This window comes from Arvicanthis niloticus, chromosome 13 (assembly GCF_011762505.2).
Source record: "Arvicanthis niloticus isolate mArvNil1 chromosome 13, mArvNil1.pat.X, whole genome shotgun sequence".
In the NCBI taxonomy this organism is placed as follows: domain Eukaryota; kingdom Metazoa; phylum Chordata; class Mammalia; order Rodentia; family Muridae; genus Arvicanthis; species Arvicanthis niloticus.
The window spans coordinates 55,361,318-55,376,036 of record NC_047670.1 but is presented as its reverse complement, the minus strand read 5'-3'; the positions used below and the strand labels follow the sequence as shown (position 1 = coordinate 55,376,036).

General features: G+C 51.8%; 1 protein-coding gene across 1 annotated transcript in view; it reads right to left on the bottom strand.

Annotated features, from left to right (window-relative positions):
* The window catches only part of Cacna1i (calcium voltage-gated channel subunit alpha1 I), a 110,061-nt gene that overhangs the window by 59,223 nt on the left and 36,119 nt on the right, over positions 1-14,719 (bottom strand). The window contains 1 exon segment of the mRNA XM_034516566.2: positions 4,586-4,683. Within this exon segment, the coding sequence (XP_034372457.2) occupies positions 4,586-4,683 (98 nt within the window).

Below are 14,719 nucleotides of genomic sequence, written 5' to 3'. Positions count from 1 at the left end.
GGTATCTTCTCCATTCTGTATAGACAACTCAGACCAACCCAGGGTTCCTTGTGGGAAGGTAGACTGTGACAGAACCGGTGACTCTAAGCCCAGGCACAACTCAGTCCCTGGAGGTTGCTCAGAGTCTCGAAGCAGACGCCCTCTCAACAGCCTAGCTTGAAGAGCAACCGCTAAATGCAGCATGGCCAGCTCCATGCTCCCCAGTGACTGCCCAAGTTTCTAACTGGAGGAGAAGGCAGCTTTTCACTTTGAAAGGACTCAACCAATGTGGCTCAGGGGAACACTTGGGGAATGGGGGTATGGACAGAGGCAGGCCCAGATAATCCAGTCCCATCATGCCAAGGCCCAGAGAGGAGCAGCAGCTAATAAGAGATTGAACAGTAAAGAACCAGAACTCAGACCTTGCCTCTCTCCTCAACCTTCTCCCTTCCTCTGTCTCCTTTCCCTTATCTGCCAAAGGCCAGAGCTAAGAAGGAAGCTGCAGGGGTGGGCTGAACTGACATACTTTGAAAATTTTTGTAACAAGAGCTCTGACTTCTGGGGCCCCTTCCTATAATATACAAAGCTGAGAACCATATAGCTAACTCAGCCTCTCTTCCACTCTGTGCCAGTAGGGAAACTGAGGCCCATGTTGCAACAAAGTCGAGAACAGGTCTTGCACTCTCTGATCCCTAGTTGGATATTTCTGGATGATCAAGTTAAGACTCTATCCTACACTGCATTTTTTAGGGTTCAGGTAACCCTGCCTCCTTGATTCCCCAATTAATCACTGATAATCTGACTGTCCAGTGCTGGCTCTCTAGCATGCCATCTAGTGGTGAAATGGAGAGCTGCAGGCTCCTGCTGAACACATCCCAAGGCAGACACAGCTAAAGAGCCCGGGGCCCCCTGTCAGGTCACTCATTACCTGGTGACTCCTAGTGGAAGACAGGACAACCAGGGACAAAAGAGCCTCTCCTGCAGAATGAAGGGCTGAGTTGTTGGACTTCAGGTTTCTCCATTTTCTAACTGCCCTGTACTCCTGGGGTTTTGTTACTAAAGGAGGTAAGTTTAAACAGAGGCGGTGAGGTGTTCCTTTGATGGAGGTATGCCTTTGGGAAGGAGAAGCAGGTGGATCTCTGAGTTCAAAACCAGCCTGGTCTCCAGAGTGAGTTCCAGGACAGACAGGCCTATGTAGAGACATGTCTCAAAAAGAAGGGGGAGGAAGAAGAGGAAAAGGAGGAAGAAGAGGAAGGGGAAGAGGAAGAGGAGAAAGAGAAGAAGAGGAAGAAGAAAAAGAGTTGTTTTATCCTAAGGTCTTTTCTGTGGAATGTAGTTGCTTTCTTGATCTGAAGGTATTTTGGATCCTGGGGGTTCATGTTCTCAGCATCTCCACAATGCTGAGCTCTGAGAGAGAGGTAACTGTCAGCTAATAGGGCAACTGAGGATTCCCAGGGGGCCATTAGCTGAAGGTCCTGAGGCAAGGCCTGGAGCCTCCCTTGACTATCTGTGCTCAGAGCTTTGATAATTGGGACTTACAGGAGCATAGGGATGCTAGGCTCAAGGCTGACCCCTGCCCTTCTGAGAACAGGCAAGCTGGTGCTTGGGTCAGAGAGAAACCACCTCAGTCCCAAAGCCACTTAACAAGCTCTGTACACAGCCAGCCAGGGATCTGGGAAACGTGGAGAGATAGAGTGGCCAGGTTTCATATATTTGTTCATGAGTGACAGACACCGTGACATGGCACACATGCATTTACAAACACACACACGCATTTACATACACATACATACATTCACATGTGTGCACATGTGTTCTCCTGTGAATACATGTAGCTCTCCATATCCACACACCTGTTCAGAAACCATCTAGCAGGAGAAAGACCCACACCCTGCATGTCTGTCCAGTCCCTTCAGGTCTATCCCATTTACTAACATCCCTTCATGTGGCTGTGCCATACTTGTCAGCTCCTGGGCCTGATGGAGACCATGACGTAAGATCCTGTATAAATGCCCTTGTGGAGAATGTCTTGCCACATGCCCCTCACCTCTAAAGTGGCCAGGCCTGTAGGAACACGACTGGAGATGAAGGCAGCCACCCCTGCCATCCCCAGGACAGAAATAGAAGCATTACAGGCGTGACAATAAGAGATGGGGCCCTGCTCTATGCAGTTAGTGCTGAGACTCTCTTAGTGGCTCAGAGCTAATGCTAATGACTCCCAGACCTGGGCTGGTTCAGGAGTACATCCTCCGTCTCTCTGCCCTGCCCAATCTTAGCCATTGCTTCCCTCAGACACCAGAACAGCTTCCGGGACCAGCTCATCCCCACACTCCTGACACAGCCATGTCTGAAACACTCTCCTGTTGACCTCTCCAGTCACTCCAGACTCAACCCCACTCCCTGATTGTCATCTGGCCCCTGAAGAGCCTGTGTCTGAGATCCCCAATAGTCAGAGACTGGTGACTTCTAGACTTTTGCTCCAGCCATGCCCCACTCCCCTTTGCCTCACTCATCTTTCCCATTGCAGCTAATCCCCAGGTTTCCAGGGTCTCGGCTCAGATGCCCTCCCCAACCCTGCATCCTGAGCTTTACTGGACCCAAGGCACCACTCTCTGTGCCTTAGCATCTTTGTGGTCCTGCATGGGAGGATGGATCAATGTGTTCATTGAGCATGTGGGTCTCACACATGTTGAGGCACTCCTTCCACAGTTCTAGGCACTGAATGGCTGAAATGCTTGGAAGACAGAAGCAGAGCAAACGGGCTAGCCACAGCTCTGGGTCCAGTTAAGAAACTGTAATGTAGAGTAATGTGGACAGTGATCAAGGAAGATTTCTGACATCAACCTCAGGCCTCTATGCAATCAGGAAAACATGCAAACACACACATACCTGCAAATGCACGTACACACATGCACACTAAGCACACACACGTGTGGAAGAAAGGAAGGAAGGAAGGAAGGAAGGAAGGAAGGAAGGAAGGAAGGAGAAAGAAGAAAGAGAGAGAAGAGAAGAGAAGAGAAGAGAAGAGAAGAGAAGAGAAGAGAAGAGAAGAGACCATCTCCTGGCCTTTCCAGTTAGACCTAAAAGTCCCAAGCCTATGTCCCAACCTCTTCCCACTCCTAACATAGGGTGGTGGAGGAGGCATCCTATATGTGCTACTCTCTGGCAGTGCATCCTTGAGGAGGGAACCATGTCTTTGAGGCTGTTTCTTCATCCCCCCCCAAATAAGAATAGCCCAGATCCCTCCCTGGGTAAATGCGAGGCTCAAACATCAAGGGACTACAGACTTGGAAATGCAGAGCAGACCTCAGGGCTTGTGGATTCAAGGCAACTCTCAGTATAAGGTGGGTGTGGGGTAGAGAGGCAGGTATATAGATGGGTAGGTGGGGAGATGGATAGGTGGATGGATAACTAGGTGGGCAGGTGGGAAAGTGGGGTGAAGGGGTAGATGAGTAGATGAGCAGATAGATAGATAATAGGTAGATTGATAGCTAGGTGGTAAATGGGACAGACAGACAGATGAGTGGATAAATGGGAGGATGGACAGACGGATGGAAGGACAGGTGGGTAGATGCTTGGGTGGATGGACGCATGCATAGACAGGTGAGTGAATGAGTAATAGACCCATGAACAGGTGAGTGGGTAGGTGTTGGGGTGCACTGTGTGAAGGTCATCTTTGTATTATTCAATGTTTAATTCTGTACCAGCAGAGAGCTGAGTACTGTCCAGATTTGGGTATTGTTATTCTTATGGTTTGTCACCTGCCTCAGTAAACATGTACCTTCCTTACATGCTGATGAGTGAGTTTAACAAAGAGCTGGCAGCCAATATCCGGGCAGGAAAGGGAAGGTGGGACTGGAGAGGGTCTCTGGGAGAAGACTCTAGGACGGAGGATTTGACAAGGGACACAGAGGAGGTTGGATGTACTGGAAGAGAGAGGGGGAAGAGAGAGAGAGAATGAGAGGGAGAGAGGGAAAGCAAGAGCGAGAGGTAACAAGCCACATAGTGGGACATGGACCAGAATAATAGGGTTAATCAAGTTAGATGAACTAGCTAGGAGGTCACCTGAGCTAAAATAGAATTAGTTAGACTCTATGTCATTATTCGTTGGCTGACAGGTCCAAGAAGTCTGGCAATAGATAGGTGTGTGGGGATGGGTGGACGGACAGACAAGTGTGTGGGTGTGTGGGAAGGCAGGTAACAACGGTGTAAACAGTCCTACGCATGAGTAGGTGACAGGTTCACATTCTAAGCCTGCCAGGATCGGCTTCCCAATGATGCACTAAACTCATTCTTGCTAGGCTGATCATATTCTTCTCTTACACAGGCCCCCTCTGACAGCCTGTGGCAATCACCTCCAAGTAACCTTTTACCCCAGAACGGTTGAACTGCTCAAGTGCTGAAATCCGAGGCATCAAGACCTACCTCCCCACCCACCCTCAGCACCTCTGGGTCCCACATGCTAGCCCATGTGGGAGCAAGGTGACATCTGCCCAGCACCATGAGGGTGGTTCTGGCCAAGGAAGGGACTGATCTGTCTTCTCTGAGTGAATAAATGGGTCAAGCTGGGCGGGCGGTAATGAGTGGGCAGGGAGGACGGACTCACTGGGAACACGGTTGATGGCTTTGAGAGGCCTCAGGACTCGCACAGTGCGGATGGCTGACAGGTTGATGTTCTGTAGGTCCAGAGAGTACTCGACCATCCTACGGAGAAAGGAGAGAGTGAGGGGCAGCATAGAAGAGATGCAGTACCAGGTCTCAAGCTGGGGCCACCCAGCCACCCACAGTCCCTAGAGGAGTAAGGAAAGGACCAGATTCCAGCTGTGATGTTCCACTGGGCTCAGTCTCCTCTGTAAGCAAGGTTAGAAAAAGCAAGACCCCACGTGTCACAGTGACTTAGCAGGTATAGTCCAGGGCAGGAGTAGAAGGAACAGAGACGGGTCCCTATTGTAGAGCCAGCACCATGCCAGGTAGCTGTCACCTTCCAGACCCTAGCCATCCAAACCATGACCTGTGTCAGTCCCGCTTCTGAAACTTCCCTTCCAATATGGATGTTTGGCCATCAGATTAAACCTAGAGGGGTAAGGGACCTCAGACGGTACCACATAGAAACTGGGTATCACTAACATCAAAAAAATGGTTTTATAATGCCTCCATCTCAGATAAGGGCCTAGGAGGGGCTCACTACAGCAGGGGCCAAAGCCCCAGTAAGAAAGCAAGATACGGCAGATGATGTTAAGGGCTTAGGCCACCTTAGGTAAGGCTAGAGCCACCATCCTATGGGGCTAGCCTCCTCTCTATCCCACCTTGAGCTAGCCTGGGCATCTGTGTCACATCTCCAAAACATGGCGGGTGTGCTTTTCTTTGGAAGCTCTGAATAGTTCAACTGCCACCTCAGGCTCACAGACGTTCTGCAGACAGAGACCTTTCCTCAGGTCTCTTTTGCCTGGAGAAACTGTCCCACTCCTGTGATGGAATCATTCTCATGTCCTACACACAGCCCTGGAGACCTAGAAGTTTTTCCACATTGAGTCCAGAATGCACCAGACCAGTGCCAGCCAGTTCTGAGGACTCAAAATGTCTCGACCGCGGACTTGTGGGCAAGGGTGACTCAAACAAAAGAGACAGCTTCGAGGCTGCCCTGGTCCCCTTGTCAGCCTCACCCCCATACCCTTCCCCCTATTCCATTTGCAGTGCTTTGCTGGTGATCACCTCTTCCAGGGAGCCTTCCCAGATCTCCCATAGGGCAGATCGTAATGATCCACGCAACGGTCCATGCATCAGTCAGATGCTACTTGCTGAGACACCACTGCCCACTCCCCCACAGCTAACCTCAGGTGTCCCTCAGTAGACCCTCCCCCCATCCCACCTTGGCTCCAGCAAGGCTGCCAGCTCCACCTGTCACCAGTGTGGGCGGGAAATGAAGGCTTTCCTACGCATCCAATAAACCTGTCCAACTGTTGTGAGCCACCGCCCCCTCCTGTCGCCTGAGGAGTAATTGAGAGAAAGCTGCCTCACCTGAGATGCCCTGGCCTGTCCCCCCACTCTTGTCCATACCTCGCTCTTTGGCAGGCTCCTCTCTGTGTGCACAACCCCCACATGTGCACACCTGAGCTCACTCATACACACACACACACACACACACACACACACTCCTGCTTTAGCCTAAATTCAGATAGGAGTGACCTCAAAAATGTTTCAGAGATTAGACTCAGAGACAGTGATCTAAGGAATGGAGTGGAGGAGGAGGAAGAGGGGAAGGTGCAGGGCAGTGGCCAGCAGAGAGGGTGTGACTGAGGCCTGGGTATGGGAGAGGACACGAGGGCTGAGCAGACAGTAGGGAGTGGGCTGCGTGAGGATTCCATGCGTGGGTGAGCCAAACTGTCATCTTCATATTGTGAAGAAGAGCTCTCCCCAGCAGCTGGAGGATGCTTGTGACAGAGGCACTGTGGGGGCGGCACATGCTCTCTCTCTCTCACACACACACACACAAACACACACACACACACACACATGCACACTCACACACTCACATACACACACACACAGAGCGTGGGGAGCCACCCTACAGCGCTCACCCACTCTGTAGACCCTCTTCCTGCCTACCCAGATTCCTCTGGGTGTGGTCATGGGAGGTGCAGGGAACATTCTGCTGAGGTGTAGAACAGGGGCTTCCCGTGGACTGTGCCACAAAGACCCACGTGGCACAGCTGCCTGGCTCAGGACAGAGGGTCCATAGAGCCATTCTTACCCCTGTGAAATATCAAAAACAAAACAAAGCAGGCTTGAGAAGTAGGGCTGTTTGAGGGCTCTGTCTTGCCAGTTCTTTGTGTTTGTTTGTCTGAGGCCCCCACATTTGAATGCAACCACTATTCTCAACCTGTGTCCGTTAACCTTGGAGAGAGCCCTGCTCCAGAGCAGCCTCAGCAAGGGTTCCTCAGGACACCTCAGTCCCCGACTCCAGGGCCCTCACGGTGACCCACACCACTGTCTCCCTCCCAGAGCCCCCAGGTCCACAGCCTATCAGCACTGAGCAAAGCACAGGGCTGAGAAAAGGCTGACCTGGGAAGTTCAGCATCTTGGAGAGAAACTGCTCTCTTACCTTGTCTTTTATAACCAAGGAGAATAGACAGTCTCCCCGGATCCTGGATGGGCTGAGGGTTGTAGACAGATATCACCAAGGCCCATGACTGCCCAGTTAGTGAACAACAGTGTCTAAACGCATCCTCACAGTGGGAAGCTGATCGGACTCACAGGCTTGGCTTCAAACTCAGCAACCCCTATACTCTGGTTCCCTAGAGGAACCAAAGCAGCCTGAGCCCAGCAGTACACGAAGACCTCAAAGCTGAGGTGGAGCAGACTTACAGAGACACTGCTCACTAATCCAGCCCCTTCCCTCCACCCTGGACCTCACCCTCCAGGTCTCCAGGCAGGTGTACACCCTCTAGAGCCAGCTGCAAAATTTTCTGAGACCCCATCAGTGCATCCCTCAGGCTCTCCAATTTAAAAACAAAAACAAACAATCCCTACACCCCCCCCCACACACACACACACATGGAACTTCTTGTAGAATTTAATATCAGAATCTGAATTCCAAGCTTCCTGGCATCCAATTGAAAAGGGAGAAATATATAATATTACCAAGTTCTTTAGAAACATGAACTAGCTGGACATTGTAGGGCTTTCCAGGGTAGGTTTCTCCTAGACCTTCTTCTATGTCCCCTGGCCCTACTGAGACATTCTGCTGCACCTGTTTCCAGTCTCAAGGAGGAGGCCAGTCTAAATTTATTTGGTGCATAAAAAGCACATATTAAGTGCACAAGAAGCACACATTAGGTGCACAGGAAGCACATATTAGGTGCACAAGAAGCACACATCTGATGCACAGTGATCTAAATGCATTTGGTGGATAAGAAACATACATTAGGTGCACAGTGATCTAAATTCTAAATACATTTGGTGGATAAGAAGCACACTTTAGGTGCACAGTGGAGAACCCAGAGGCTCCCATTCTTCCCTGAGGGGAAGATGTCGAAAGGATGCTGGACAACCATGGAAGTGTCAGGGGAGGACATTTGACTGGCAGGCAGGAACTGTGTGTTTAAGTCTCCGCCCCAGGAACCTGTCCTGACAGAGACTCTTGCACCAGCAAGTCCAACCTGGGACAGCTGCTGACATCTCCACTGTCCCTGCTGAGACAGCATCTCATCATCCCTGCCTCCTGACAGCCTGAGACAGCCTCCCTTCTGTTCTCCTGTCTTCTTCTTTCCCCTCCCCCAGCCCATCCATATCACATCACCATACCTGAACCTCAGAGGAAGGTGTGCTTGCTTAAAACTTTCTGTGGCTCCCACTGTTCTCAGAAAAAGACCCAAGCCACCAACCACAGCCTTCAAGGCCCTCCAGTCTGCCCTTGCCCCTCATCCCTGCTCCTCCCTTCAGCCAGGCTCACCCCACTCTGCAGTACCGGAGCCCTCCCCCACCCCCTGCTCTTCCATGAAGGCTCCTCTTGCTCCTCACCAAGAGCAGAATTTCACCATCACCCCTGTTCTGACTGTGCTCACAGTCCACATGTCCTGGCGGGATGGGTTCACCCCCACAGAGCCAGGGGCTCAGAGTGCTCGTATACTCAAGAACTGATCTGGGAGCATAGGAAGGGAGGAGAAGCAAAAAGTAAGGATGGGCTGTTAGGGTTAGTCCAGGTATGACCCCATCCAGGAGCCCCGAGAGACCATAGGGATATCTGGGATCTGAAGTAGCAATACCAGGCTGCAGCACAGGGCAGAGAGCTTGCCTAGCACGAGCCTGCAAGATCCTGGGATCCATTTTGAGCATGGGGTTCAGGGAGGTAGGCGGATAGCAACAGTGCCCACATATACCCTGTGGCCCTGGGCGTGCCCGTCTCCCTGCCTCTGACCTTCATGCCCAGCTTCACCTGCTGCCCACACCCTGGAGACACTCAGGAGAACCCATCTAAATGTGAATAATACCACCCACTCTGTACCCAAGGCCTCCTGCAATGACAAAAGCCATCCCTTCCTCCTGTCAACCTGAAAGTGGTCTCTGAGCCCCTGTCCTAGCTCCTAACGAGGTAGAAAGGAAGCCACTGAGTGGGTGAGTAACCACGGAGCTGACTTCCCTCAGGCCCCAAGTAAGACATCAGTTTCAAGAGTGAGAAATTAATTCCTAATTACACAGTTACTTTATCACACAGCTTTGGTGCTAAAAGTCTTTAAAAAAAAAAATCAACAACCCCCACCAGCTCCTGCCAGCTCCCGAGTACCTAATTGGGTAATGCAATTCTGCCTTAAAGAAGCACTTCCACCCCGATCCACCCAAGAGAAGCACTCAGTGAACCACTGAGCTTGGTTTCAGCCGTGTTCCCTGAGTGGCTAGGCCGAGGTGGGGGCCAGGTCAGGAGAAAGCATGGAGGATCGTGAGGAGGACTCCTTAGGGCACCTCCCAATGTTCCTGCTTAAAGAGCCTTCTTCCTGTAAGTCCTGGCTCTGAGGAGAAGCCCAGGACTGCTCAGAAGGAGACATGTCCCCCTGGCTTGGTCACTATCATAGGGTCATAGTGGACATGCAGCTCCGGGTTGTCCCTGAGGGTAATCCAGTCCTTAAGCTGAAACAGCTGAAAGGAGCCTCCCTCCCTGGATATGTGGCTTGGAACCCCAAGGTGCTGAGTGCCATTTCGCCTCAGCGTGGCCTGAGGATTGCACAAACATGGAAGGCCGAACAAGAGTTGCAGGGGCAGGGTCCTGGGCTGGAGTGGCCTGCCTTCCACTCCGACTTGTTTCTTTCCTTGAGGCTTGAGGAGTAGGGAGCCTGGAGGCCTTGGGTTTCTGCCACCTGCCACTCAATCCTGCCAGGGTGGGAAGGGCCTCCTAAGCATTCAGTAGCTACCAAGTAGACACACACACACACCCTGGTAAACTCCCACAGTTGAACTGCTACACCTGCCATCTGCAGATGACACTGAAGCTCAGAGAACACCCAGAGGGCACAGCCAGGTGTGGAAGAACCTACCCCTACCCCCATCTCATCACACCTCTCAAGCTTCCCCTCAACTGGCTCAGTGACCACAACCCACTACAGCAGGTGGGAGATAGCTAGCATCCCTGGCGGCAGTGTGGTCCAATGGTCATCACATGTTACTGGGTTCCAGTCCCAGCTCACTCCCAGTCCACCTAGTTACCTTGAGAGAGACGGCCAATGGAAATGAATTCTAACATATATTCGGGACCTAAAACGAGGTCTGGCATGAGGAAAGGCCAGTAAAAGTATGAACCGTCATGAGTTTCCCTAAACTTCTTGAGCCTACCCTTATGTACCCTGAAGAAAGTCACATATGCCCAGACAGGAAGAAGCAAGAGAGGCCAGGCCACAATTCTAGAAGCCCTCTGGCCTCACCCCCAGCATTGGCCACTACCCGTTCTACTCCAGTGTTAGGCAACAGCTCCAGCTCCCAGTGTTCCAGGCCCCTTTCAGGCTGGTTCTTGTGTCTAAAGAGCACTTCCTGGCTTTCCCAGGCCCACCACCATGCTGAGCTGAGCTCTCCTGTTTGGTGTCCTCCTGTTTGGTGCTCTGCTCTTTTCCATCCCCTGATGTTTACTCTGCACTGTCCCAGATCCTCAGAGATGCCTCCGGGTCCCACCCAGCTCCCCCCACCCACCCTCAGCCCTGAGCCCAGACAGGCTCCCTTGTGAAAGCTTATCAAATAAACACCTTGAGGGACAAAGTGAATAAGAGAGCTCGTGGCACCCCTGAGAAGCAACACAAAGTGCCTGGGGTGCATCTTCCTGGGAAACAACCCATCCAGGGTGTCGGTGCTTGCTTCCTCCACTGCTGCGAGAGGCCTGTGGGGCCTTTTCGTAAACTGCAGCAGAGCATGGGATTCTCAGCAAGGAAGGCACAATGCTGGGTGGGGATGGTGGCTCATCTGTCAGGAGGCAGCTGGACAACTAGACCATCAGCCTGGGACGCTAGCCTGACCCCCAGCAGGGAGGGGAGGGGTAAAGGATGGAGTCGCCATGGGAACAACAGTGCAGCTCTTGACTCAGTTCCTTAACCATCGAGGTAATTTTACTCATGGCTGTAGTTGGGGTTTTTTTTTTTGTTGTTGTTGTTTGGGTTTTTTTTTGTTTCCCTTCTGGAGCCATATGTTAAAATTCTAATGCCCAAACGCTTGGAACGAGGAGGTGGGGTCCTCGGGGTTCATGGCGTATGAAACTGGTACCCTTGCAGATTAAACCAAAGACAACTGTTTGCCCCTCATCCTGTGAGGATGTACCAAGGAAAGCATCTGCAAGCTTGACCCTAAACTCCCAGCCTCTGGAATTAAGAATGCATGTTTGTGGTCCGTAGCTCCAGGCCTGTGGCATTTCTTACAGCACGCCAGTACTGAGATACCCACAGTTCCTCACAGGAAGCCTCCCCATCCTGGAGGCTGGCGGTTGGTTAGCCTGCTTGACTAAGGAGGAAAAGGAATACAACTGAGTCAACCTGCGTTCATGGTTCAGTGGGGTATCCTGCACTCTGAAGGACGGCTACAAAGTCTTAGGATGTGTTCCAACTACAATAGTCCCAGGAGGATGGGAACCAAGGTGGTCAGAGACCCGGACCCTCCCACTGCCGGTCTTCATTCAGTGCTGTGCCACAAGGCCTCGTCTTTGCTCAGGAAAAAATACATATGTTTGTTTTGTAAACAGAGTCTTCCTTTGTGGCCCAGACTACTCAGCCCCGGTGTCAGGCTTATAGGTGAGCTGAGCCCCGCCTCCCAGTCAGTGAGGCCTGATTGGTTTGTATTGCACATGTCTTTGTGTGGTGTGTGTTCCTGTCCCCGGTCCCCATGTGTGGAGCACATGAGAGTGTGTAAAAGCCCAAGTCTGGTGTTGGGAGTCTTTCTTGATACCTCTCTACTCTTACTGACTGAGGCAAATCCTCTAATTGAACGTAAAGCTCACCAAGAGGAATAGTCTAGCTAGCCAGCTTTCTCCAGGAATTCCGACTTGGCCTTGAGATCTTCAGAATTACACATGAGCTGCTATGCCCACGTGACTTTTTTTAAAAGAGTACTAGCATTCCAAATTCTTTCCGCCACCCCCATACCCCCCAGCTGAGGACCAAACCCAGGGCCTTGCCCTTGCTAGGCAAGTGCTCTACCACTGAGCTAAATCCCTGAGTTCCAAATTCTAAGGCAAGCATGTTATGCACTGAGCCATCCCCAGTGCATGATTTTTTTATATGTGTGCCACCACTTACAATGTCTGCCTCCCTGAGTGAGCTCAGGCTGGGCTCAGCACCACCTGATTGGGGGGAAGGGGGCCTATGCTACAGGCAAGTAGGAGAAGGGCAAGAGGAAACATTTCTTCTCTGAGGATTCACCTCATAGCTTCCTGAGGGTCAGTGAGACTTCCTAAGACCTTGGGACAGGCTAATGGATTACTTTGACCTCTGAAAAGGTAACATTCCCCATACATTGAGTGAGCATGGGCTCAGCCATATCTGAGAAACCCCAGACCCCCTCTATATAGGGTGGCGACCTGGAGCAGGCTACCAGCTTCTGTGAGCATCCACACCCTCATCTGCAGAGCAGCCTGGGATCCCGGGGCTGAGGACAAGATGGTGGGTGTGAAGGAGCTCAACACATCAACAAGCAACACGTGAACCAGCTCCGGTTGCCCGAGCTTCTGGCTGTGCTCCAACAAACCCAGGGGCCAGGGGTTCCTCTTCTTATCCTCCTGGGATACCCTCCTTGTTCTCAAGCCATGAGGCATGGGTGGAGCTGACACACACCAAGGCTGGCTTGGGAATGAACACAGAGCCCAGTCCAGCCAATCGGAGCCGAGAAGGCTCCATTCTGGACCTCATGGGCAGAGTGGAAGAGGACAGATGAGTAAGTGGGGGGAACTGCCGATGCCATCCTGCGCAGAGCAGCAAACTCCAGTGAGGGAAGTTAACACTGAAGGAACAGCAGAGCTGAGAGACAGCAGCACAGACAGGGCTGTCTGTGAGGATTCTGGCACCAGCCATCATGGAAGGCGTCTGTAAAAGAGCTGAGAGAATCCCATCGCCGTGTGACTCTGAGGTTTCTTCCTGACTCACACCTGACCAGCGTGACTCATAGGCAGGTCTGAGGATCTCTGGCAATTCACCCAACCTCCACGGTGGCTACCATCTTGTTTCTATGGAAACGGGCCTACACAGTGACCATCACCTGTTCTAACCAGCAGTGCATGCAAACCAACATTCAGATTCTACACTTACACTCAGATTCTAACTAGAACCTTCTGGGGTCCACACCCACCCAATAATAGACCTCACTCTTCAGTACCTCACCCACCAGGCAGGAAAGCAATGTCAGGAGCCTCTCCTTGTCCTTGACTCAGGACCTGCTGTCAGAGAGAAGACCCCCAAAGTGAATTGGTCAGTGACACAGCCTACAGAGCCTCTTGGGCCTCTTGACAACTCTGGAGCTTCAAACACAGCCACATGGGAAGACGGTTCCTCCACAGGCTTCTGGGGACAGTCCAGTAATGACCATTGGAGTAGAGCTGGGCTCACTGGCAGGCAATGGCCTCTGTGGCACTTGTATGATCAGTGCCAACTTTAGATTTCTCAGCAGAGTACAGACCCTGCCCAGCCAGCCTGAACAGAGCTATGGAAGTGGTGACCACGGACCACAGCTTCAACAAGGACACTGCCCACCAAGAATCCTCTTCTCCAATCTGACTTGACCCCACGGAGTAGTTGCTCTCGGTTAGGTGAGTCAAAGTCAACCGTGTTTTCTGCTTCCTTTTGCCTTCCTGTAGCTAAAAGTAGCCATGAGATTTGACTCTTGCCAAGAACGCTAGGAAAGGAAGGGATTGGTAAAGAAAACATTGGTCTCTGACCCAAGTAGACAGGCAGGGCTGGCATCGCCATCTCTCCGCCCTTCCATATGGCCTTCAATTCAGATATCCTAGCTCCAGCCACTGCCTTATGACCATGGAAGAAATGACTAGGAAAATCACAAGGATGTCAGCTCCAGCATGGAAGGGCTTTCACGAATTATCACGAATAACCAGAGCTGGAGAGTCATGATTCCCATCTCTCAGAACTTCCTATGGAGGTCACAGGAGCTGACTCTCTGAGAGCATCAGCCTACTACAACAGGACCCCTGGGAGAATGTAGATTCCTAGGTCCTACCATGCCTGATAGGCCCACATCCCTGGAGTGGGGCCCAAGAGGCTGTCCCCATGACACTGCTGCTCTCTGAAGCATGGAGAAAGATGAAGGTTATGTTTGAAGGTTGAGGAGATCGCCCATCCCAACTTGCACACTGCTGTGTGTGACTATTCCCCCTCCTTCCACCTGTCACGCCTGGAGTTTCCCAGAGAACCTTTACCCAACGGGCATGTGGGCTTCTCTGTAGCATGCAGTTAGAACCCCCCTCCCAGGTCTCCCTTGGCCTACCACATATATTTAAGGCAAAGACCTGACCCTCCCCACCCCTTCCTGAGGGAAGCTGGGATAACCCTTAGTTTATCGGTGTGGCCTTAGGAAAATAGGTAGTGCTTGCATCTTCTCTGGGAAGGAATTTCAGCAGCACATGCCCTTGTCCCTCGGGCAGCAGCTCTTTCCTACACAGAGACCCTCCCTGGGATGTCACAGCCCTCAGGTTTCGAGAACCTTCATATCCAAAGTGCTAACACCTGCTTCTTGCTCTCATCCACCAAAGAGCCCACAACCCTACATA